The sequence below is a fragment of the Aulonocara sp. 'chitande type north' Nkhata Bay genome, linkage group LG15 (assembly GCF_057382095.1).
Source record: "Aulonocara sp. 'chitande type north' Nkhata Bay isolate Kocher_YH1m ecotype deep benthic linkage group LG15, A_spYH_male_GT1.1, whole genome shotgun sequence".
Lineage (NCBI taxonomy): Eukaryota > Metazoa > Chordata > Actinopteri > Cichliformes > Cichlidae > Aulonocara > Aulonocara sp. 'chitande type north' Nkhata Bay.
The window spans coordinates 603,625-630,254 of NC_141358.1; the positions used below are offsets into that span (position 1 = coordinate 603,625).

The window sequence follows — 26,630 nt, forward strand, 5'->3', positions numbered from 1 at the left end:
GAAAGATGCTGTTTCCACAGGATAATTCCACTTTAGATCAACAGTATTCAACCCGACAGTAAAACCATGTAAATTTCATGTTGGTCTGATTTCGCCTTTCAAATTAATGGCCCGTCAAATTTGTCCATATGTGATATACTCTTTCAATTATTTCAGAATGTTTTAAAAATGAAAATTGCTGTTTCAACACATATTGGGTTTTCATTTTGAAAAGCAAAATCAGACTCAATTGATTATGACAGAATTGAAATTGCCAGTAAGTTGTAATTGATAGTACGTTCATATTTCAAGTCTGTGGAAGGATGTCATTCTAAATAAAGAAATTACAAAACAGCTTGCAAACCATTTCCAGGGCGATTATTTTTAAATCCAAAACAAGAACGACTTGATTTTCACAGCGTACAACTTTGAGGGACTATATTATTGATTTAGAGGAAAAATTATTGCATGGGAACAGGGATTTTCCTATTTAACAGCATTCTAATGTCACCGAAAAGTATGGTCACCAACTCCACTGTTAGATTATATGCAATGATATGTGTTGGCACAAACTGGTATTAATTCATAGAAGCTGGAACTTTCCATTTAATGCCATTCTGAAGTTGTGGAAAGAGAAGCTCCTATAAACAAAGTCAAAAGGCTTGTACTCTGAAATGCAAAACGAGATTGATTTGAGATTGAGATGTTACCACTGTAGAGGTTGTGTATGGTTTGCATGAACTCCAATTACTTAGTGGAAACAATAATTGTCCTGTTAACAGCATCCGCGTTTAATTATTATAAGTACCAAATTAACAATTATAATTCCGATACTGACGTGATAAAACTGTGGGGTTGTATACTGTCAATGTAGAGTGAAATGATCTTGTGGAAACAGCAACTTTGCTTTTAATGGGATTCTGAAGTCAGTGAAAGAGTGGGTCATACATGGACAATTTCAATGGACCATTACTTTGAAAGGCAAATTGACTTGATATTGATATGGTATCACTGTGGGGCTGTATACTGTTGATCTAAAGTGGAATTACCCTGTGGAAACAGGAATTTTCCTTTTTAGAGCAATTTGAAATCACTGAAAGGTAGGTCAATTATGGACAATTTAAAAAGGCTTTTATTTTTGAGAGCAAAATCAGAATGATTTGATATTGATATGGTATCACTGTGGGTCTGTATACTGTTGATCTAAAGTGGACTTACCCTGTGGAAACAAGAATTTTTCATTTTAGAGCATTTTGAATCGTTAGAAGATAAAGTCAAATATTGGCAATTTCAAAGGGCCATTACTATGAAAGGCAAAATCAGACTGACTTGATATTGATATGGTATCACTGTGAAAAAGACTGTGGTTGGAAAGTGTTGATATAAAGTCCAAATGGTATTTGGAAATACGACTTTTGCTTTTAAGAGCATTATTAAGTCATTGAAAGAGTAGTTCAAAAATGAAGATTCACAGGGCTTTTACTTTGAAATCCAAAATAAGATGGCCTTGATAGTGACAGGGCACAATTAGGGTACAAGGCTGTGTCATATAGATCTAACATTAGAGTTTGTAAAAAAAAAAAGAAGCCTAAATTATATGTTATTATGTTCTTAACATATCTGTTAATTCACTCGAAGTTGGCTTTTATTTTGAAATCCGGTTTCCACATCCATTCCCGTAATACTTTGAATACACAGGGAACGTAAAACAAACTGGAGGCTGGCTTGACTGCAAGTCTCGAATTGGAGGCTGGCTTGACACAAGTGTTGTATGGTGGTGGCTATGGCGGAGCTTCCACAGAGGCAACAGGTGGATGAGGGAAGGTGAGGCAGGGATACACAGGGAACGTAAAACAAACTGGAGGCTGGCTTGACTGCAAGTCAAACAACTGAGTTATTTTTACACATCGGCCAGCATCTGGCCAATCCACCACCTCTCATTGTTCATGCAAAAAATAAATAAATAAGTCATCAGCCCACCGTGCAAATGTCCGACGGCTAGTCCAGCTATGTTAACTTGTTAACCTTTCGCCAAAAAAATGTTTTCTGCGGTGCCGTCTTTCGTGCTTGGCTCTCCTACCTTTGCTAACATGATGCAGAAGCCGGTGCTGCATTCACTTACCCTCGGATATCTGAGCTTCACTGTGAAACCATAATCGTACATTTGATATTTCATTAAATTTTATTGTTTTAGCTTCGGGGTGGCACCTGGGGTGGTCAGTCTGGTTGGGGGGGTGGCCTGTGCCCCCCAGGCCACCCCGCTGGACACGCCACTGGCTGCTCCATGCTCTGGGATTTTACCATGAACAGTCCCGCATGGACAACATCTGGCTGGACCAGGTTACGTCAGGTATATGTAGTTCTTTCATTCTTTTCAGCCATTTTCTATGTAGAAATTGACTCAAAAAAATATTAGGATAAAGTGTACTGCTGCATAGATAGTTACACTAGCAAACCCTGTGCTGTGCACAAGAGGCAAGGAACACGCAAACATACATGCTACGATCATTATAGTGTAATGCTATGATGCATTGTATTGTGACACATAATTGAAGTGTCAAATGTACAGTTATTTATGATTGCTTTTTTATGATAACATTTATTAAATAAGAGAACATTTCCTGCAGGACTTCCACATAACTTCAACAAATACAATGACGACTTCATCACTGATCAAAACACTGCATACGACTATGAGTCCGTCATGCACTACAGGCACTTCTCCTCCAACAAGAATGAATCCATCCCCACTATCACCACCAAAATCCCAGAGTTCTACAATTTTATTGGCCAGTACCTTGATTTCAGCAAGATGGACACCCTCAGGCTCACCAGGATGTGCAACTGCTGTATGTATATGTTGTCACACTGGGCTTCAATGAGTCGACTTTTTTTTAAAAAATCTGACAGCTATAGGACTGTGTAAAACACATTCCTATGTGCATACCCCTCCTCTCATTCTCATACAGCCGGGCCGCTCACCCTGCTGGATCAGTGTACCTTTGAGTATGCAAGCATTTGTGGGATGATCCAGGCCTCTGATGATTTCAGAGGGAATTAAACATTATTATAGATTGTCTTATATTTATTTGTTTTTTTAGATGCTGGATACTTCATGCACTTCAACACTATGACTGGGGAGCCTCAGGAGTCTGCTATGCTGGAACCTCGAATCCTCTACCCCAAGAGGAAGCTTCAGTGTCTGCAGTTCTTCTACAAGATGACAGGGGGCCCCGCGGACAGGCTGGTTGTATGGGTCAAGACAGATGATGGCACAGACACTGTTTGCAGGATGAAGAAAATACGCACGTTTTATGGTATTTGTTAAATAAGCAGATTAGCAAGGATGAGCATTTCATAGAAAATGCCTTAAGCTTCCTCATGAAGTTGAAGCAAATGTCTGAACAAACAGCTTTGCATCGAGGCAAATGTTCATTGGAACATTTGCTTAACTTCTCAGCAGAATAAAAATGACATTCAAATGATGTTATTTCAAGTCATACTCCCAACATAAACCATCCCAACAGTTAACGCGTTCTCTCAGGTACAGCACAGATGAAATGTTTCTGTTGTGTCTTTATTTTCTGTGTCTGCTAGTCTGGTTGGTTTAACCAATAGATTGAGCAAGACAAGTGGTTTCTTTTTCTTCTTTTAGTCTCTACTGACTATGGTGTACCAGGTCAACTGCTGGTTCTTACGTCACAATTTGCATGCACAAACAAAAATTAAAAAATGGAAAGTTGTGGTTCTTCGAACTGTGGAGGGTTGTTGAAAAACTATTTTCCACTTCCTGATTTCTTGGAGGGGTTTTTTTGCATATTTGTCACACAGAGATAACCTGAGTAAATACACAAATGTGTTTTTAAAAGGATTATTTACTTTATTAAGGGGAAAAACTCCTATAGAACTCCGCCACAATGAAAACTGTGCTGCTGTTATAGGAAGACAAAGGAAGGGAATAGCGGGACGTTCTGGTAGGATGCAGTGTTAGAGAAGAAAAAGCAGGAGTGTGGAGGTGAGAGTGATGGAACGAATGTAGGTAGATGTAGTGTGTGAGTTTGAAGCTGGTGACATTGAATGTCTGTGCATACACTCCTCAGGTTGGATGTCAGTTAGAAAAGAAATAGAGGAATTGAGTGTACCCAGGAGGGGGGATGTGGACTTGAGAAGAGATGTAAGTGAAGCTAACAGAGGAGATGAGGAGGTGTTGGGTAGGTATGGTTTTAAGGAGAGAACAGCAGAAGGACACATAGTAGTGGATTTAGCAAAAAGGATGAAAATGGCTGCAGGAACAACACATTTAAGGAAGAGGGAGGAACATAGGGTGATGTACAAGAGTGGAGGAACTGCACACAGGTGGAATACATCTCTGCAGAAGGTGCAGTGTGCCGGCGAGTTAGCCGGAAAGCCGACGGACATCAGCGCTGAACCCACACTTCCAAACACATCGCAGCTCCGACAGCAAAGCTATAGCATACTTCGTAGCTCCACCCACCCGCCAGCGCCAGGTAGCAGGCGGAAGCTCAGCTCTGTGCTCCTTCCTACTAACAGAATTTAATGCAAGCTGGAAATGTGTCGCTAGCTCCATACTGTCACAGCCTGGGCCTCTGAAACATTATTTATTGTTTCCTTGGCTTCAATGTTTGGATTCTTGTCTAATTTATCATGTGTTTTAGGTCTGTCAGCTTAGTGTTGTCATGTCTAGTTTCTTGTTTTATTTTGAAGTAGATTGTGTGTTCTGGGTTCATGTGGTTAATTTTTCTCTCCCCTGTGTTGTTATTATGTTTGATTCTAGTCAGCTGTGTCCTCATGTGTCTCCACTTCCCTTGATCACCTCATGTGTGTATTTAAGTGCTCAGTCTTGCTGTGTTCAGCGTCGCGTTGACTGTTATCCCTCAGTCATAGAGTGTCATAGGTTTTTGTCTTCACTGTGTTTCATAGTTACTCAGTGTTCATGGTTTCTTCATAGTTTTTTCACTGAGTTTCATAGTAGTTCACATACAGAGCTAACAGATCAACTGAAGATGCCATTGCTACAATGTTCCACACCACCATCTCTCACCTGGAAGTGCAGGGCCGTTACACCAGGCTGCTCTTTGTTGACTTTAGCTCTGCTTTCAATATGATACTCCCGGACAGACTAATAGTTAAACTGCTGGAAATCGGACTTCCTTCTACCACCTGCCGCTGGATCAGAGACTTCCTCTCAGACCGTGTACAGAGAGTTAGAATGGGGCCTCATCTTTCCTCAGCCCTCAGCCTTAACACCGGCTCTCCACAAGGCTGTGTACTGAGCCCCCTACTGTACACTCTGTACACACATGTGTTAGTTCCCACCCAGACAACGCAGTCATCAAGTTTGCAGATGATACCACCGTGGTGGGGCTCATCTCTGGGGGAGATGAGATGGCGTACAGAGCTGACGTTCAGAGGCTGTCAGATTGGTGTGTAGATAACAACCTGGACCTCAATACCACCAAGACAAAAGAACTGGTAGTTGACTTCAGAAGGAGGAAGTCTGAGCTGCAGCCTGTCAGCATCAACGGGGAGTGCGTGGAAAGGGTCTCCAGTTTCAAGTTTCTGGGTGTGCACATAGACACAGACCTCCAATGGAGCTCTAACATCTATGTGGTTTTAAAGAAGGCCCAACAGCGTCTCCACTTTCTGAGAATCCTCAGAAAAATGGACCTGAAGAAGGAGCTGCTGACTGTCTTCTACCGCTGCTCCATTGAAAGTGTGCTGACATATTGCATCGGTGTGGTTCTCCAGCTGCACCACAGCACACAGAAAGGCACTCCAGAGGGTCATCAATATGGCCCAAAAAAATAATTGGACATCCTCTTTCCTCCCTGAAGGACCTGTACAACACTCGCTGTCTCAAGAGGGCACACAGCATCCTACGGGATTGTACACACCCACGACACCGGGTGTTTAAGCTGCTGCTGTCTGGCAGGAGGTTCAGGCTGCTGAGGTCCCGAACAAATAGACTCAAGGACAGCTTTTACAACAGGGCAATAGCCCTGATCAATGCAAATAGCTGATCTGACTGGCTACCTCCCTGGACTTTTTTGGGGGGGAGGTAACAACGGTAAAAACAGTAACAATAATAATATTTATATTTATAACAAGGTGCAATAACAATTAATGTGCAATAATAACAGTGTGCAATACACATACACTTCTTCTTCTTTTTTATTACTAAGTTATTATACTGTGTTGTGTTGTTTGTGTTGCGTTGTGATGTGTTGTATCATGTCGTGTTGTGTTATATGTAGTGCTGACGTAGGACAGTTTTCCAATTTCATTGTACTATTGTACTATATATGACTGTGCAATGACAATAAAGAGTTATCTTATCTTATTCCTCTTTGTTTTCTTAGTTTCATGTTTTGTCTGCAACCAGCTAAATAAAGCTTGCTTTTGGTTAAAGTCACATCCCGTCTCCTGCAACGCCGCTCTCTCTGCATCTGCATCTGGGTCCTGAAGTCAAAACACTTCGGCACACCCCACCGTGACACCATACTGTTTACTGTTCTCCATCGTCGTGATTTTTTTCATCCCTGCCCAGTTCTTCCCTATCCGGCATTCGCAAATGCAGCAGCAAGCTTCCTACCACCGAACTGCCAGTTTCTCAGCAAAGACGACACACACACAAAAAAGGCACCATGTCTCCAGTTCTCCATCCCTCGGTGGCAAAATGCAGTATGCTTTGGCACCGAGTTGCCAGGTTCCCAATCTCTCATCTGCTAAACTCTGCAGCAAACGTCAGCACAGAGTTGCCAGGTTCTCGGCTACTCATCCCTCCTCTGCTAAACTCCGCAGCAAACGTCGGCACCAGGTTGTCAGGTTCTCAGCCACCCATCCCTCCTTTGAACAATTCGGCAGCAAACCTTGGCACCGAGTTGCCAGGTTCCCAGCCTCTTACAACTCCGCGGCTAAACTCTGCAGCAAACGTTGGCACTGGGTTGCCAGGTTCCTTTCTCCCTCATTCGCAAAAGCAACAGCAAGCTTTTTGACTATTGAGTTGCCGGTTTATCAGCATAGTTAGGGGAAAAAAGGCCACAGAGTTGCCAGTACTCCATCCCTCGGTAGCAAATGCAGTATGCTTCGGCACCAAGTTGCAAGGTTCTCGGCCACTTATCCCCCCTTTGCTAAACTCCGCAGCAAACGTCGGTACCGGGTTTCCAGGTTCTCAGCCACCCACACCTCCTTCGAAAAATTCTGCAGCAAACGTCGGCATCGAGTTGCCAGGTTCCCAGCCTCTCATCCCTCCTTGGCTAAACTCTGCAGGAAATGTCGGCACCGGGTTGCCAGATTCCTTTATCCCTCATCCACAAAAGCAGCAGCAGCTTTTCTACCATCAGGTTGGCAGTTCTCTAGATAGAAAAAATAAATAAATAAATAAAAAGGCACCGGGTTACTGAACTGCCAGTTTCTCCACATCTATCATTGCAAGCAGCTGCAAACCCCTCTAGCACCGTGGTGTTAGGTTCTTGCTATATCTGCCATGTGCAAACCGCAGGGATAAGCTTCTTACCCCTGAGTTGCCAGTTATCCATCCATCATGGCAAAAGCAGCAGAGAATCCTTCCAGCCAGTTCCTTCTATATCCATCATTCGTAATCACAGCAGCAAACTTCCACCACGTTGCCAGTTTCTCTGCATCCGTTATTGCAAAGCAGTAGTAAACTCCTCTGGCACCAAGATGCCAGGGTTTCTCTTTATCCCTCATTCACAAATGCAGCAGCATGCTTTCGGCACCACAATGCCACGTTCTCTTCCTCTATGCCCCTACGCAAATGCAGTAGCAAACGTTGGCAACAGGATGCCAGCTTCTCTTCCTCTGTCCCTCCTTTACGAATGCAGTAGGAAGCTTGGCACCGAGATGCCTGGTTCTTCTGTATCCCTCATTCGCAAATGCAGCAGAATGCTTTCTAATATAAAGTTGCCAGTTTCTCTGCATTTATCACAGCAACGCAGCAGTGAATCCTTCTACCGCTGGGATGCCAGCTTCAGAAATAATTTCCCCCAGGGATCAATAAAGTATTCTGATTCTGATTCTCTGCATCTAGCCCTCACATGCTAAGCAGCAGACGTTCCTTTCAGCACCAAGATGGCAGGTTCCGTGTCTCTATTCCCCATTTGCAGTGCAGAAAAAGCTCTTTGCCCCGGGATGCCAGGTTCCATTCCCATGCGCTAAGCAGCTCAACCTTCTGGCACTGGATCGGCAGCTTCTGCCATCAATCACTTGCGCAAAAAAAAAAAAAATCCTCTCTCCAGGAAGCCAGTTTTTCAGTTTCGTCCAGTCTTCCACAAGATGTAGCTGCAAACCGTTCCGGCACTGAGATGCCAGTTTCGCTGCCATCTTTCCTGCCCTCACAAAGCACTGGTAAACCTTCGTGGCACCGGGATGTCAGGTTCTGTCCTCTATCGCTCCTTTCAAGACATCCAAACTATGCTAGGCGTATAATTATTCATGGCATCCCTTCACTTCTCATGTGCTTTTTGTGACACGTGCTTTCACTGGCATCATCAGGCATCCACCCTCGACACAATCATTCAAGACCGCTTTCTAAGTCGACTCACGGTTCTGACTACGTCTAAATGGCTTATCATCTCTCTGCTCTTGGATGATTTTGGAGGTTATTATTATAGAAGATTATTTTCCTCTAATCAGTCTTTCAATTCCTTAACTCTTCCCAAGCTGCTGCTGTCACTTCTGTTCATTCAGAAATCAGCTCAGTTGTTATCGCTACCTTATCTGAAGCAATTAACCAGCTAAGCACCACCTCTCCATCTTCTACTCAAAGACAAGCTCACACAAGCTTTTTGAGCCGTCAAGCCTTACCTCAAATCTCAAATCCAGCATTCTTCTCTGTCAGAGCTTCAGCTCAAAGTCGAGCCACATCGCTACCTGATCGAGGATTCCCCTCATTCATCTATTAAGATTTCCATTGTTTCCTTTAATCTCTTCTCCTGCCATTCCTTCCTAATTGTCCGAGCTCATCCACTTCACTCCATGGAGCGACGTTCGGTTTCCCTGAGCTTGTCTTTGCCCCGATCTCCTTCTCTCTCTCCCACCTGTCGCAGCAGATGGCTCCCCCTCCCTGAGCCTGGTTCTGCTGGAGGTTTCTTCCTGCTAAAAGGGAGTTTTTCCTTCCCACCATCGCCAAAGTGCTCGCTCATGGGAGGTCATACGATTGTTGGGCTTTTCCTCTAGACATCATTGTAGGGTCTTGAGGTGTCTGTCACTGTGGCTCGGTGCTGTATAAATAAGTTGAATTGAAAATCAAATTATTAACACTGACGTCTTCAACCTTCATATTGCACATTTATTACTGCTTCTGGATGCCTTCTTTGGGGATCTGCCAGGCCCAGGAGCCATCGTCAGTCCCCTTCAAGGCCTTCCCCAAACCTCAAGCTCAATTCATGTCCAAGTGTTTACCTTTACCTACTAAACGCTGTCAAATCTAAAATGAGGAGGTGGGCCCAGCTAGTGAATTGGAGATTATGTATTGGAATTTCAGGAGCAGGACCACACCTCCAAACATGCCCCAGCTAGTGAAATTAAACTTATTAAAAAACAAACACATCACCTGACTTTGCAGTTAATTATGGCCATACAAAGGTTTATTTCCAGTCACGAAAACCTTGAAAGGATATGAAAATTGTGGATAATCTGCCTCACAATCAAGAATCTATAGACAGCTTTGACTAATTCCTGGAGAACAGTGCACAGTGGATCACTTTAGGCAAACGTTTGCCTAAATATTGTATTTGCTGTAGGCTGAAAAAATAACTTCAAATGAATGCTAACTTTGGTCTATGGCTGCTGCAAGCGCATGCAGGACATTAGCTAAAGAATTAAGTCTTTTAACCATTTCTGACAATTCTGTTAGTTTTGACAAACTCTGTACATTTTCGGCAATGTACAGACTCCTCCTGGAAATGAGATTTTTAATCTCAATGAGATTTTTTACCTGGACAAATAAAGGATTAATAATGTGTCCCCAACATCCAGGTTTCAAACATGAATATTCTTATTTTGTCCACTCAGACACTCATGCTCATTGGAACAAACCAACAGCCACATCCTGACCAGTGTGGGATGACAGCTGTAAATGCTTCCGCAGTCAAGACTTTGGCTGGAGCACATTCATTTCCCACTCACATCTGCAAAGGAGGAGCTTCCTCAAGAACAATAATCTCATTGTTACTGCCGACTTCAGTGGTAAGGATCTGAAATGTGATGCCCCATTTAATTTTTCTATCTAACATTTTAAATTAACATCTTCTCAATGGTTTTCTAGATTTGACCCACTTAATCAAGACTGAGGTGCCTGTTCAACTGGCCCCACCAAGCAATGACATCACAGATGAGAAGTACCAGAGTAAGATGGAAATGAGACCAGAGGCTCCAAAACACAGGCTGTATCCCAATTCAGGGTCTGCAGCCTTAAAGGCCACATTTTATGTCACGGACCCGGCTCTGGAGGACTCGGGGGTCCGTGACCAGTTTTGACTGTTGTTATTGTTGTTAGTATTATTATTATTTGGTGATGTGTGTTTTCTCCACAATGCTGTGTTAGTCTGTGTCCCACTCGTATGTATAGGCAGGGTGTGGGTGTATACGTGTGTATGTCTGCGGGTGTGGCTGGAGGATGGAGCCCAGCCACCTGCAGGCCTGATGGGTGTGGCCCTGCGAAGGACTGGCCACACCTGAAGTTCCTGCCACACCTGTTGGTGATCAGGGCTCGTCGGGGGAGCTACTTAGGAGAGTGTTGGAGCTCCCACCGGCGCGGGATCATTGAGTTATCGTACCAAGTTAGTGTGTCAGCATATGTCTGTGTTGTTCGTATATGCCCGCCGAGGGTTAGTGTTGACGGCTGCCTCTATGGTTTCCCTGCAGGAGGAAGAGTGGTCCAGAAAGGCAGCACGCACGGGGTGTGCGGAAACACAACAGCGGGGAGCACGAGCACGAGCACAGACGTCGGAGGGAAGCACGCACACGGGGTTCAAGGGAGCAACGGGGAGTTATTGTGTTTACAGTTTTTTACTGTGAATAAAGAGCACTGTTTGCATCGCAGAGTCTGCGTTTTGGGTCCTCCTTTCCCCACATCCCCACGGTCTGCCAGCCAGACCGTGACATTTTATGGCTGATTACGTCACAGCGACGCGACGAAGGCTGTCATAATTAAGGCTGCTCAAATGCGTCCTTCATTTCCCCTGAATTTTAAGGATGTGGGGGTGTAGACTTCATGGCCCAACATATCCCAGACTTCATAGTGCGGCAGTGGGTGTGGATAATTTTGCCGAAGAAAACATCGGAAGAGGGGCGGCCGAAGAGTAAACTTTTAAAAGTGGGTAATGAATATTATGTCACTTATTTATGTGCAAATGTTTAATAATGAAGAACATTAAAACATTACTGTTGACCACATGTCGGCAAAGTTATTTGCCATTAGCGATGTTTGTACTTTCTGCGTTTACTTTGTTTTAAAGCCTTTACTTTAAAATATACGCCGTTTAGAATCAGAATCAGAATACTTTATTGATCGCTAGGGGAAATTATTTTTCGTCACAGTGCTCCATTATAAACAAACATTACAAAGACAGACAATACACTAACTAAGAATAGCACGATATATGCAGGCATATGTATACATAAAAGTCACTTATTAATAAATAGCTGAAAATAACATGTGCAAGAAGGGTGTAGCTGTTGTAGTAAACAGTGTGTTAAGTGGATGAGTTGTACAGGGAGCCACAGGCAGGAATGATTTCCTGTGTCGTTCAGTGGTGCTTTTCGGTAATCTCAGTCTTTCACTGAACGTGCTTCTGTGACTGACCAGCATGTCATGGAGTGGGTGGGAGATGTTATCCAACATTGTCTTTATCTTGCACAACATCCGCCTCTCCGACACCACCTTGAGTCCAGCTCCATCCCCACAACATTACTGGCCTTACGGATCAGTTTATCAAGTCTGTTGGCATCTGCGACCCTCAGCCTGCTCCCCCAGCATGCAACAGCATAGAGGATCGCACTGGCCACAACAGACTCAAAGAAAATCCTGAGCATTTTCTGGCAGATGTTGAAGGACCTCAGTCGCCTCAAAAAATAGAGAAGACTCTGGCATTTTCTGTAAAGTGCTGTGGTATTTGTAGCCCAGTCTAGTTTATTGTCGATGTGAACTCCAAGGTATTTATAGTCCTCCACAATGTCAACACTGACCCCCTGGATTGAAACAGGGGTCAAGTGTTTCCTGGTCTTCCTGAAGTCCACGATCAGTTCCTTGGTCTTTGCCACGTTGAGCTGCAGATGATTCTGCTCACGCCACGTGACAAAGGAGTCGACCACAGCCCGGGACTCTGTCTCATCATCCCTCCTGATGCATCCAACCACCGCGGAGTAATCAGAAAACTTCTGAAGATGGCAGGTCTCTGTGCAGTGGCTGAAGTCTGTGGTGTAGAGGGTGAAGAGGAAGGGGGAGAGGACAGTCCCCTGTGGTGCCCCTATGTTGCTGCTTACCTTGTCAGACACACACTGTGGGAGACGCTGCTACTGCTACTACTGCACATTCAACCAGTGTATATACTATATATATATATATATATATATATATATATATATATTTATTAGGGGTGCAACGATATTCGTATCGATATTGAACCGTTCGATACAGTGCTTTCGGTTCGAACAATACAACATTTGTAATTTATTTTATCAATTTTCCTTCTGACGATGCTGTCTGTGTTGAGCGCTCAGTGAATCTGTGTTTGACTACTCCGCCTAGGCTGCACTGTCGAGCGCAGATCCACTGAGCGCTCAACGCAGACAGCATAGTCAGAAGGAAGAGCGCAGGGCAAGCTAGCGAGACAGAAGTTAAGCTCTCCTTTTAACATGGACCTCCCCCACTCTCATTCAGATCTGGCGTTTGGAATTATTTTGGTTTTCATGTGACGTATGACCCTGAAGGTAAGCGAGTCATGGACTAAAGTAAAACAGTATGTTGGATGTGCCATGCAATGCTCAATTACATTGGTGTGAACTAGTGTGTTAGCGCAGTTAGCTCGTTAACATGTTGGCCGTCTAGCCCCATGCACGGAGCGATCGGCGGTAGCTCGTTAACGGAGATTTGCCGTGTTGTGGCGTTAAGGTCATTTCAACGAGATTAACCTGAAAGCACTAGTGGGAACACAACGAATATGACTGCACATTTACGCCGACATCATCCTAGTGCAAAGACAAGTGGAAGCAGACAAAAAAAAGCAAGCATGCTACTAACTTTAGCCGAGTCATTTAGACAGCTGTTAGCACATGATTCTCCTTATGATGCTGAGAATATAGCCCAGAAGAAGCGGATAGTATAGCTTTTATTTTGGAAAGAGCCATTTCTCTGTAATAAACTCTCTTTTCCAAAGATGAGTGATTCCTCAATCAGATACAAGGCTTGCAATATCGCTAGCCCGACGTCCCGGAGCTAGCGATTTTTTCAGTCGGGCTACCAAAATCTATCTCTTCCCTGCCCGTCGGGCTATTGTAGGAAAAATATATGTCAATGCTTTTGCATTCTTTCAGAAATGTAGCTGGGTAATTATGTCATTGGCATCGGTGAGCCACTGTCAATATGTGACATATTGAAGTCGCGTTTGAATTTGCGCTTGTTTTTTTGCTTTCACTTTGCAATCGTGCGAACTGTGTATAGAGAGCGACAGCACTGATCTGTGAGTGATGATAATTTGTGCACCAATTCCTCTGACATCGTCTTATTAATCGTTAGCTTACTATGCAAACATGACAAGTGAAATCTCCCGCAGCAAGCTTAAACATGTGAGAGGTTGATCACGCAGAGAATCGTTGAGCTTATGTGAGTGCGTGTGTAAAAGCAGCAGGATTTATATTTGACTACGATGACCTGGATGACTGAGAACCTTCACAGACAGATATATATTTTAGTTCTGCTGAGCCAAATAAGACAGGTCAGGGTGAAGAAGTGACAGCCAAAGAAAAGCTTACCACAAAACGGAGAAGTTATGACAAATCAGACTATAAGGCAAAAAGAAAGTGCAGCTTTATGGTTTCATGGACAAAATAATTTCTGTGGCTGCAATATGATGAGCTAAATAACCAGGGCTGCACATAAGTGGTCCGCAGGTGCGCATTCGCTGTCAAAATAAAAAACACGCACAAGGGTTAGGGTTAAATTTAAAAACTGTACTTTTGAGTTAAAATATATATTTATAATTTTAATAAATGGCAAATTAAAAATGCATGAACATTTTTTTGTATCGAAAAAATATCGAACCGTGACACCAAAGTATCGAACCGAACCGAACCGTGAATTTTGTGTATCGTTGCACCCCTAATATATATATATATATATATATATATATATATATATATATATATATATATATATATATATATATATATGTATATAATGTTCTTCCTCTACACCCCCCCCCCATTTTTGCACATGTCGAGGAGCGTGTCAGGCTACATTTCACTGTGTGTTATACTTGTATAACTATGCATGTGACAAATAAAGAACCTTGAACCTTGAACCTTGAACGTACATATTGTGGTCTTCCTGTCAGGTAATCAACAATCCAGGACACCATAGAAGCATCCACCTGCATCGCTGTTAACTTATCACCCAGGAGGGTCGGCCTGATGGTGTTGAAAGCACTAGAAAAGTCAAAAAACATGACCCTCACAGTGCTCGCCGGCTGGTCCAGATGGGTGTAGACACGATTGAGCAGGTAGATGATGGCGTTCTCAGGTCCAAGATGAGGCTGATAGGCAAATTGAAGGGGATCCAGATGTGGTCTGACAATGGATCGCAGCTGGTCCAGGATGAGCCTTTCCAGGGTCTTCATGATGTTTAATAGTCGACCTTAATCCTACAGAGAATGTGATGATTTTATGGATAATTAAAGTCAGTCATATATCCACAAACACAACAAGCTGAAATTCAATGAATGGTGCTCGGTTTGCAGACCTGAATATCACGGCACAAGCAGGATTCACTGCACTGTTAATGTTAGCTATGTTATATTGCTGCCTCTGTTCGGTGGTGTCGAGCCAAACGGACTTTAACGTGTGTTTGAACGAGCTGACGTTTCACTCGTTAAGCTGAAAGAAAGATGCTTTAATCACAGCAGTCACACACGTGTCCACTGCACCATCTGGGAACTCTTCTTGTTGAGCACTCGTAATAACGCAAACACTAAATCCTCCTTCTCTGGTGCTGTTGTGTAGCAGTGTGTACACCTGAGACTGTCACCTGTCTGTCCTGCACTCTCTCTCTGTTTCTTTCTCTCTGATTGTGGAATAAAAGTATGAACATGTGTTTATAACTTACACTTGTGTTTGAATCCTGCAGCTTATCACACATTTGATTTCCATGTGTGACAACTGCAAGTGTCCAGAGTGAGGACAGACTGAGGGACCCACTGCTGCACATCATCTGTGAGGCTTTGCACCCCTGATGATCCACCAGGACAAACTCAGCAGTGTGTGAGGAAGAGGAGGAAGAGCCAGCAGCAGCTGACAGATGGAGAGAATAGACAGACTGTCATGGTCCTGGGCCATGTGGGCCCAGTATTCTTAGTTTTCATGTATTTTTGTATTTTGTTCTTTATTTAGGCCATGCTTCCTGGGTTGATCTGTTACGTTGTTCCTTATGTGTTTTCCCGTTGTGACTCTCACCCCCTGTGTGCCCCTCTGTGTATCTGAGCCCTCGTCTCTCCTTATGTTTTATTCCATGTTTCCCCAGCCCGTTATGTCTGTGTTTTCCCCGTGCTCTCTCTCCTCCTGTCTGAACCTCTGTGCACTTCCTGTTTACTTTGTGACTCTCACGCCTGTACATGTCATGTTCAGTTCACCCCGCCCTGTCTCGTTATGATTATCAGCGTCACCTGTGTTCCCCGTGTGTTCAAACTTTCCTCGTTTACCCTCTGTGTATTTCTGTCTGCGTCTCCCTCTGTTCGGCGTCGCGTTCTCCCTCATGCCGTGTGTGGTTCTCCCCGTGTCTTCCGGTATATGTTACTTTAGCTTTTCCCAGTTTAGTGTAGTTTTGCATTGCTTTTGTATCATCGTTATTGTTTATCACCTGTCAGCAATAAAGCTGCATTTTGAGTTTATCCCCCGTGTCTGTGAGTTTGCAATTTGGGTCCTCATCCTGCCTGCCACACGGCCGAATCATGACACAGACTGTTCCCTGTTTGTGAAGGACTGCTAGGAAAGTTTAACATAACTGTCTGTGCTGAATCAGTCTTATTAGGTAATGTTCAAATAATGTTATCATCCCAGTGTTTTCAGTGTGGGAGAAAGTACTCGGGGCCTTCAAGTTACACACTATGAAAGGCAGCAACAAGTTTAATGTTCAGAAACCTAAAGTATGTATCAGCAGCAGAATGGAGCTAAAAATAAATGTTTGTTTCAGTTCTATGAAGCTTTGAGTATTTTGGATTAGTACAGTGGTTCCCAAACTTTTTTTTGCTAGGCCCCCCTTTGTTTTACAAGAAAAATGTTTGCCCCCTCTCCGCGCACATGCACGCACAAACACATCCTCCAACCACGCACCCCCATATTTTGCTCCATTGTGGTTTATTTCACACCTCAACCATTTAGTAAACAATTAAGCAAATACAAGTAATCTGCAATAAATTACAGTTAGTAATAAAATAAACTACTAACTCTTTTATGCTACAGCCACACCTACACGGGTATTTACAAAGGCAGAGGTGTCACGGTGTGATTATTTTACGTGTAGTTGTTTCCTGTGTAATAATATTCAACATTGCTATCAGTAGTAATATACCTGTACTTTTTTTGCCCCACAGAAACCATTATGTGTTTTAATTAAACTCTTTTTAAAGGATTGTATAGGTCTCAGAGCACTGTTATTTGGACATAGATGATTTAATTTAACTAGTTTAGGGGTATTTTAACTAGTTAGGAGCATTTTGCTTTTTCTTTAGTGCTATTTAGGAGCAAATAGTTTCAAACAGAGTGCCGCAAATAACAGGTATCCCTTTAGAAATAAACAGTGATACTTCTAAAAGCACATATTCACACCTAGTCACACTAGCACTGTATCAACCCCAATGTTCCTTTAATGCAACTAGCCCTATGATTATCTACTAGTCACAAACACACTGCAACAGTAAGACTCGATGATTACACATAGATGATTTAACTACTTTAGGGGCATTTTACTTTTTTCTTTAGCGCTCCGAAAAGACACAGAGGCTAATAGTTTTAAATAGAGTACCACAAACAAGAATAGGTATTCCTTTAGAAATAAACTTTTCTTGTGATACTTCTAAAACCACATATTCACACCTAGTCACACTCTGCAACAGTTAGACAGAGAGGGTTACAGTTAGGCCCCCAACAGTCAGCAAAAGAAGTCATGAAACAATAAAAGAGGCTCCCTTATCAAGAGCATCCCAGCACACAACCCAACTATAGTTCCATAGTTTCCACATTTTTTAATTACAAACAGTTCCATTATCTTATCTTATCATGTCAGAGGTCAACTGAAACCATGTCCAACTGAGCCTCCAAATGTTTTTCACATTTTCTTACACCCCACACCTTTATCTCTACAGGCAGACAATTACACATCCTACTGACTAACCGAACCACCATAGTTTTTCCACCTTTCTCTTTACAACCTGCTCTTTATATCTGCATCTCAGAGCCCAACTGAAACCAAGTCCACCTATATAAAAACACCCCATCAGACACATAGTATTTCCTCAGCACTTCACAAATGCCGCAAGGTATATCGTTTTAACTTTTTATTTTTTCACCTGAATGTGCGTTGGAGCCGACTTTGCTACCCGCACAGAGCGTTTCTGACAGTCGGGCGCTGCTTATACAATAGAGAAAAGCAACAATACAGCATGTTTCTCTGCTCCAAGAAATCCGAGGGCCTTTCACAAGGTAAGCATGTCTGTTAACCCAGGGCATAAATGTCTGTCTGTAGGTCAGTGCTGATTATTCAAACCCTGTTTAAAATGTGACACATATGTTGTCCGAAAACAATTCCTCTAAATTTGCAAAGTTACTGATTTAAAAAAATATATTTTCGAATTTTTAGTTGTATGTCAAACATATGATAGCTAAATTCACAAAGGTATAACCATGCTAAATAAAAGAGGCCCAAGCACCAAAGCCCTCTAATGCAAGCCTCTAAACTGCATATTGATAAGTACATGAAGTGTACCTCTACCTCTACAGTTGAAAACAGATTGTATCCACACTCTGAGGGTCTGCTGAATTGTTTTTAATACGGCCCTTTTTTGACGAACTGCAGATGATGAAATCCTCTTTATTGTGGAAACTGTCCCTAAGCTATTGTTGCTCATACTTACTGAGTTCCATAGCTACTTCCTTATTATGTCAGTAAACTTTTTGAAAAGGAAGCTGTTGTAGATTTAAAGAAACATCTTAATTGAAGCAAAGGCTAAAAATGTCACGGCGGGGCGCGCCGGCGTGAGGAATGAGGTAGACCCAAGAGCAGACACGGTGGAGACAGAACTAGGTTTCCAAAATAAGGCAAGCCTTTATTGTGGCTGCAGGCATAACAAAAACACTAGGGGACACTGAGACTGGGAAAACTAAGAAGACAGAGAACACTGTGTATGTAATGTATGTTTGCACTGATTGCCGATCACGCTTCAACTGAGTCGTCCTCGGTCAGAAGGAATGGTACTCCACAGTGATGTAGTTCAAATAACTTTACTAAGGAGGTGGCAGATGACATCAACAGGAGGTACAGCGTTGGTAGGGAGGCATTATAGGATTCACATGCAGGTAAAGGGGGTGTGAGTGTGTCTATGGGTGTGTGTGTGGTCATATGGTAAGCACGCACACAGTATTAACTCACACAGGAATGCAAGTAAATACGTTATCCTCCGACACACCTCTCATCTGTGCAGAACTGCGCTGAACACGTTCCCAACCGGAAGTACAGATACCGAGGTGCATCATGGGTAACGTAGTATAAACAGTTACAATGAACAAGCGGACTTTTAACAGTGTAAACTCAAAATACTGGGTCAAACTGACCCAGAACCGTGACAAAAAATTGGAATGAATTTTATGTGACTGTTCATATTAAAGCCAACAAGTGAAAATCCAAAAACGGCTCCAATCCTTTGTATTAATGATCTCCTCCTCTCTCTCTCGCTCTGTGTGTGTGTGTGTGTGTGTGTGTGTGTGTGTGTGTGCCCTCACAGAAGGAAGGTCACAGCAGAGCCTCCATCGAAAGCATACTAACGTACTGCATAGGCATATGGTACGCTAGCTGCACAGTGGCTCAGAGGAAAGCACTCCAGGGAGTAATCAACGCTGCCCAAAGGACAATCGGCTGCCCTCCCCTCAAACTGAAAGACCTACACAGTTCCCGCTGCCTCAAAAGAGCCCATAACATCATAAAGGACACCTCACACCCTGGACACTCCATGTTCGAACTGCTGCCTTCAGGTAAAATGGTAAATGGCCTGTATTTATATAGCGCCTTACTAGTCCCTAAGGACCCCAAAGCGCTTTACATATCCAGTCATCCACCCATTCACACACACGTGATGGCAAGCTACATTGTAGCCACAGCCACCCTGGGGCGCACTGACAGAGGCGAGGCTGCCGGACACTGGCGCCACCGGGCCCTCTGACCACCACCAGTAGGCAACGGGTGAAGTGTCTTGCCCAAGGACACAACGACCGAGACTGTCCAAGCCGGGGCTCGAACCGGCAACCTTCCGATTACAAGACAAACTCCCAACTCTTGAGCCACGATCGCCCCGTGTAAACGGTATAGGTAAACGGTATAGAACAACATACACAAGGACTAACAGACTCAAACACAGTTTCTACCCAATTGCAATATCATGTCTCAATGCTACTAAAAGTAGATGACTTTCATTGCCCCTGTTGTCATTTGTGCCCTTGATGTTGGAATGCTTTCAGACATGTTTTGTTGGATGCGCTAACAAATTGACTGAGCTGCACGCCCCAGTGTCCTGGGGCGTGCAGCTCGGATCTCAGCTGACCCTTCTCACCCTGGACACAGTCTGTTTGACCTGCTCCCCTCAGGCAGGAGGCTCCGGTCCATTCGCACCAGAACCTCTCGCCATAAGAACAGTTTCTTCCCCTCTGCTGTCGGACACATGAACAATAACCGTATGACTGTTCCCACCACTAACACATGACCCTACGCTGTGTTCACTGCATCATTCCATGTTTGGCACTGATCACCACCTGCACTCATGTATATATCATGTATATATCTATCCACTTAGCACTTTTAATTCTTAGTCTTATTTTTATATTTTTATGACAGTATGTTTGCACTGAAGCACCGCAGCAATTTCCTAATGTTGTAAACCTGCTCAACATTTGGCAATAAAACCCTTTCTGATTCTGATTCTGATTCTGAGTGATTGATTGTTTGAGTGATATATCAACTAGGTCGTATGTTGAGTGTCTGTATGGGGACTTAGGCCTGGATTGCTTGGGTGTATTTACTGTATGAGAATACTGTATATTATATGTATTTCTATCTTTTATATCCTATCTATTATAGTTTTTAAGTATTTATCTTTCGTGATGTTGCACTGACCGGAGACATCTTTCAATTTCATTGTACTTGTGACAATGACAATAAAGAATATTCATTCATATTCATTCATTCATTCATATTCATTCATTTTCTCAGACGCATTACCAATCAGTTTATTTTTTTACAAGAAGCGTAGCTCATACACAGCAAATTCAAAAGTGTTAAATGTTTTGGTGTTAATAGTCTTCTTGCAAAAGTAGAGTTAATTTTACTCTAAGTAGAGTCACATTCTTTTAATGTAACTCTGAGGTGTAAAATGATAGTAATTAAAATCGAGTGTTAAAAATGAGTGTTTCTACACAGCAAAATCCGAAGTGTTGATGTGAGTTAAAATTACTGGTGTTAAAAATTTCGAGTTGAAAAGTGTTGGTTTGAGAGTTACAGTAACACTAACGGTGCTGAAAAAGCTCTGTAGCCGGAGTTATTTCAAAGAGTCAATACTATAACACTCATTTGGAGTTGATTTCCACATCCGGGTTTTTCGCGCTCATGGGCATGAGGAGTCCGCCAGAAGTTTGCTGTCAAGATCGAGGAGGTTGTTCAGGTAAGAACTATACAACAAGACCTATGTTATTTTATCATTATTAAATATTGTAACTAACTAGCCTATAACATTATTTATCAGAAGCATGCAATATTTTCCTAATGTGGAGTGTATTCATCTGCGGTAAGAGATGGGATTCGTTAGCTTAGGTAGCTAAACTATCCTCTATAACAAGTTAATATTGCAGCGAAAATAAATGCGTGCTCAATATAATTCTCAATTCTAGTTAGTTCTAATGTCATAAGAGAAATGCTTTCCAGTGTTCAATGCTTATTAAATGAAACGAGGGAGGAGTTAGCTATCCTCTGGATATGTTAAATGTAATGTTAAAATTTGAATTTGTGGTAGCCTAGCTGGCAGCTAAGACAAATGCGTTTAGCCCACTGCTTTTAAGGGAAGCGAACATTCGCCTCAGAAATATCCTATTTAAAAGTGAACTAAACAATCACATGGAGACGTTCAAGTCAAGTTTTGGAAAGCGTCAAGATAGGCTAATTACACGTGCTACCAGCGAGTTTAGCAGTAGCCTAGCCTACAAATCTTTGAAGTGGCAGGGGGTTATGGAATTCTGTTAGATGTTAGTGACCAAGCAAGGCGCGCTGCGTTTGTGCATGGATTGCTTGCTAACGGTTAGGATATATCATACATGTTGTAGTAGGCCTAATCTAAGGGAACATTTTCCCCTTTTCTACAGTTTTAGTGAAATAGGCTACCATCCAGTGTTTAAGACAAAGCGGTATAACGACTGAGGGTCGTTGACGTCGCCTCCACTGATAATCCTAGCATGTCGTGTCACAAAACAACCACCACAAAGTAGCAACTAGCCAGACGGCTGTGCATGTGTCAGAAACTCCCGATATAAATGTAAGACTTGCACTCATTAATTTACAGTATAAGGGATATTTGTTGTCATAAGTGAAAGCGTGATGAAGGCAGGTGTGCGTTCAACAGGAAATTTTATGTGGATTATCATCCTGACATGGTTTAAACAGAGATGCTTTTCCCCAAGTAGGCTACAGCGATTTACTCGCAACATAGCAGAACTAAGTATCTAGCCTGCGTGCAGACGAGAAGATCGCCGTTGTCGTCTTATAAACATGTGGATGGGTGGATAATTCATTGGATGCTATTTCTGTGTACCCAAGTTCAGCTATTTTAGTGCGCAGGGGGAAGCCAAATTATGTTCCTGAGGTTGAAGTGGTCTGTCACCCCTTCACAGATCATCACACAATGTATAGCCTAATATTTTCTTAAAGTTGTCCGGATTTGTTGCCACTTAAGCTATGGTTTAAATATATGGTAAAAAATATTCTGTGCCCCCTTCTCTCCACCAGGTGCTGTTGTAAGACATGTTGCTGAAAGTGAAATACCTCAATGTAAAGAAGTACATTAAATTGCACGCAGGATTCACTTATCTAGAATTCATCAGTGAAGGTAAGATAACCTGGCAGAACAAAATTTGTTGCACATGTATCAGTTCATCATGTTTGCATCTCATCTATTTAAAAAACGAATTAAATGTTAACACATTTTATTTTAATGTGTGACATTAAAAACAGTACAGAGCAGTAGGCCTAGGCCTATATTGTTGCTGCAGACTTGTCTAATTTAACCATTTTAAAGACAGGTAAAACAGCTGTTAATAAATATTAGCTAAATAAAAAAGTCAAAATTAGTTTTTAAAAAAGTTTTTCAGGCGTTTTAGGTGACATTATGCTTATCTTTTTGTAAAGCCAAAACCAAGTTTGGACTTCCGGATGCTGCTGACCTTGATATTTTCGATGAAACTGACACAGCTGTCGAAGAAGACATTTTTCTGGAGTTACTGGAGGCCCAACCAGACCTATGCCTGACAATACGTGAAAAGATTTCAGATGAAGGTAAATGTTATCATAACTTAAATTTTCATAGTATAGCCCACTCAATGTAGAGCCAAGTTCTTTTGCTCTTGATGCAGATGACATTGACCTGTCTTCATGCAATATACATGACAGTGGACAGGGCTGGGTCATATTTGTATAGAATGTTGTCTGAACATGAACATTGAAATTGTGTTATTAATGGCATTGTGGAGTAGCCTAAAGAAAGTTAACCAAATCATCTCTCCCAAAGATTTTTGTCCTTTAGCTCATTCCACACCATCCTCCTCGGATACATTATCTTCCCTCACGGACACTATATCACTTTCATCAAGTGACAGTGACCTCAGGGAAAAGGGCATTCCTGCAGGCCGCAGTAGATCCAGCAAAGACAGTTCTGCACCAAATGTTTCTGTGTCAGAGGCTGCAAAAGAGGTAATTGAGAACAGAAAATGTCTTTTGTATTTTTGAGTTGACACCATTTATACTGTAGATTGTTATACAAATTGAAATTCAAAACATGGTGGTTCCCAACTTGCCCTGTATGAAAAAATGTTAGTAGAAGTTAGTGCTTCTTGCTAGATATGTCTTTCACAGGTTTGTTGACATTCCTCTAAACTTTCACCTTTACTGACAAACAAGTTTTTATTGTTATTATTTTCCCTTTTATATGAGCAGATGGTTAAAAATGCCTTGACTAGGAAACCTGGTGGAGAGGAAATTCTTGAAGAATACAATGCCGAAAATTCACTGAGCCACCGCACCCGGCGGCAGCTTGTTAACATATTGGCAAGTGATATGACTGAGAGACATGGGTAAGAGTAATAGTACCTAATAAAAAAGTAAAGATGGGCCATATGGAATATTCTTGTAATGTATACTGCAGTAAAGACACATACTTCTGATTTAACATTGTCAATTGTATTTCCTCTATAGCAGAATTCCCTCCCGTAAGCAAAAGGAGAAATATGCCCTTGGAATAATTACACTCTTTCCCTCATTGAAGGATCCATTTTCTCCAAACGGCTATGTAAGTCATGCAGTGATTGTAAAACAGCACATTATTTAGTTTTCATCATGGAATAATTACATCAGCTAAATGATTTAAAAGAGAAATCTTAATTCCTCTTTCGTAATAACTATTGTCATAAAACTGTATTGAAATTGTGGATGTTGTTTAACATGTATTGCACCTGTTACATGATAATAGTCCTTGGGTTTCTTTTTGCTGAATCTGCAAAGTCTGTAAGATCGCATTTGATGTTTATTTTTCATCTATGTTTAAATGTGACAGGAGCATTTCTACGACGGAGTGAAAGGCACTGGATATGTAGCGTGGCGCCTCAAAACCATGTCCAGGTCTACAACCAAACGGCCAGTGAAGGAAGTCCCAGTGCATCAAGAACAAGGGCCTAAGCGCAGAAGATTAGCAACCACATTGCCTCAGCAACTTGATGGAGATGCCTGCAAGGAGGCCATCTCATTTCTTGTTCACTCTCCTGATGAAGCAAGTGTATTTCAGAAGATGAAAATGACGTTCCAACATCGCCAGGATCTGGTGCATGATCCACAAAGAACTGCAGATGTCTTCAAAACATTTCCACGCTTTTTGGATGTCAAAGGACTAGTAAGTCAAATCACTTGATATTTTCAACTGTTAATCCTTTTTTTTTTGTTTTGCTGATGTGGATGGCAACAGTAAAAGATGTGATCATTGGTCATCCCAGTCAGGCTATATCCCATATTGGTCAAAATCACATTGCAATGTAAACAATGTTGAGCACTGTCTTTATGTCCTGTGTGTATGATGAACAGGTCAATCAAGACTTCCTGCTGCTGTTTGGTGCTGAAACAGCCACCAAGTTGCTTGAGAAGTGGGACATGTCATTCAAGCCAAAGGTTATTAAAGAAGCCAAACAGCTGACTCAGTCAACTGACCTGTGTCGTTTGATAAAAGCTGCTGAGAAACCAACAGAGAGTGATGCAAATGGTAGGCGTCGCACCATGCTTGTTTGATTTTAATAATATTTATTTTTACCTGTCATTTTGAAATTGTTTTATAAATTCAACCATACACAGACTGGGACAGTGACATGGCCTCTCTGCTGCTACTCCTTCAACTTTTGCCACCCACAGCTGGACGAAAGAGGAGAACCAAAATAAGTCCAACTGATGCAGCACACAAAATGGTGCACTTTCACAAGGTAAATATGTTGTCTCACTTTTTAAAATCCTACAAAACACTTTTTCAGTTTTTGCACTTTTTAGTTTTCCTCTCCATGAAGTATGTGTCTTAGTATTTTGTAATAAGTTAGCAAGGCACATAATGTCAACCTGAATGAATGGTTCATACTCAGCAAGTATAAGCTAGGCCTATATGTCAATATCTCATTTGTTTTTAGTCATGCTGCAGCATTGATGAACACTTGCAAGCAAGAGATGGTAAACAACCATACATCCTCGCTGTTGGTCGAACCCAGAACAGCATTGACACCTTCTACATCACAGTGGACAAACAGCTCATCCCCTGCCAAGCCACCAGCTCACTCAGTGCTTTTGATGAACTTTTCAAATCCCACTACGTGTTCAACTTATCTTACAACGAGTCACTGGTTCATCTCTACAGTTTTGTGCAGACCACCATATTCAACATTGATGCCACCTCAACAGATGAGTCACCACGTGTTCGTGAGTTGCGTGCCAAAATGTTGAATGAGAACCATGTTTAAATGTTTTATCTGTCAAACTCTGCATAGCACCAGTCAGGCTTTGATAAGTCATTTGCGACTAGGTCACAGTTTTTATCCAAGCACCAAATTTAAGTTGGCTTGTTCACAAGATGGTTGCAGCCGTCAGTTCACTACATATTCTGGTTTAAAAAAACATTTAAATAGTGTTCATGATGAAGATTGTTGTCAAAGTGGTGATGCAGAACCCTCAGAGTCATTTCAAGCTGATTTTGACAGATTACAAGATACAGACATAGCAGTTGCAGGAACAAGTGTTACTCAGAGCCTAGAGGTTGGGTGTTCTGAAAACAATGGGTCAGGTCAAAGAATTAAAAAAAATTCTGAAGCAATTTGCACTAAAATTATTGGTAAACTCAATGGTAGTGGTTTGGCAAATAGTTTTGTGTCATCACTTGTTTGTGATTTGGAAGATTTTGCAGATGGACTGCACTGTGAGTTTAAACATAAAGTACTGAACGTTGTGCCAACAGAAAATCCTGTTAGATCTCCAGTGGAAAAATGTCTTGAGACTTTTGACAATCCAGTTGAGAAGTTCGACACTGAAGCTAAAAGAAAGTCATATTTCCGTGAAAAATGGGGAATTGTGGATCCAGTGGAAAAGACTTTAGGAATACGCTATGATACAAGGTTAAATAAAAAAATCAGGCACTTATGACCAGGTACCAGTAAAAGACACTTTTGTGTACATTCCAATTTTGGAAACAATCAAATTTATATGTCGCAATTCTTATATTTGCGAGCTGCTTGCTAAACTATGTGTATCAAAAGAAGACAGATATGAAGACTTTTGTGATGGGAGTTACTATAAGTCTCATCCATTGTTTTCAAAACCACAGACTTCTTTGCAAATTCAGCTTTATTAT

The 26,630-nt window shown here is 42.1% G+C and overlaps 2 protein-coding genes across 3 annotated transcripts; both read left to right on the top strand.

Moving 5' to 3' along the window:
• The first annotated feature begins 1,793 nt into the window (after nucleotides 1-1,793).
• LOC147312191 (meprin A subunit alpha-like) lies at nucleotides 1,794-10,500 on the top strand. The gene is given in 6 exon segments (XM_086264386.1): nucleotides 1,794-1,803; nucleotides 2,201-2,329; nucleotides 2,607-2,828; nucleotides 2,949-3,296; nucleotides 10,036-10,209; nucleotides 10,289-10,500. Coding segments are annotated over 6 exon segments (1,095 nt in total).
• Nucleotides 10,501-21,097: 10,597 nt separating this feature from the next.
• On the top strand, nucleotides 21,098-26,346 carry LOC147312192 (uncharacterized). 2 transcript variants are annotated; one of them, XM_086263654.1, is made up of 10 exons: nucleotides 21,098-21,158; nucleotides 22,493-22,592; nucleotides 22,892-23,038; nucleotides 23,271-23,452; nucleotides 23,696-23,832; nucleotides 23,954-24,047; nucleotides 24,312-24,644; nucleotides 24,833-25,007; nucleotides 25,097-25,221; nucleotides 25,420-26,346. In XM_086263654.1, the coding sequence occupies exons 2-10, from the start codon at nucleotides 22,508-22,510 to the stop codon at nucleotides 25,744-25,746; spliced, it is 1,605 nt and encodes a 534-aa protein (XP_086119780.1). In that variant the 5' UTR covers nucleotides 21,098-21,158; nucleotides 22,493-22,507; the 3' UTR covers nucleotides 25,747-26,346. The 2 variants fall into 2 exon arrangements, with proteins under 2 accessions (XP_086119780.1, XP_086119781.1); XM_086263655.1 differs by lacking the exon at nucleotides 21,098-21,158 and having other exon boundaries at nucleotides 22,207-22,592.
• Nucleotides 26,347-26,630: the final 284 nt, after the last annotated feature.

Excerpts from the sequence above, each read along its gene's own strand:
- LOC147312192 (XM_086263654.1), top strand. The coding sequence starts at position 22,508 with ATGTTGCTGAAAGTGAAATACCTCAATGTAAAGAAGTACATTAAATTG. Across the intron at positions 23,833-23,953 it reads GATATGACTGAGAGACATGG|CAGAATTCCCTCCCGTAAGC; the intron begins GTAAGAGTAATA and ends TTTCCTCTATAG. Across the intron at positions 24,048-24,311 it reads CATTTTCTCCAAACGGCTAT|GAGCATTTCTACGACGGAGT; the intron begins GTAAGTCATGCA and ends TAAATGTGACAG.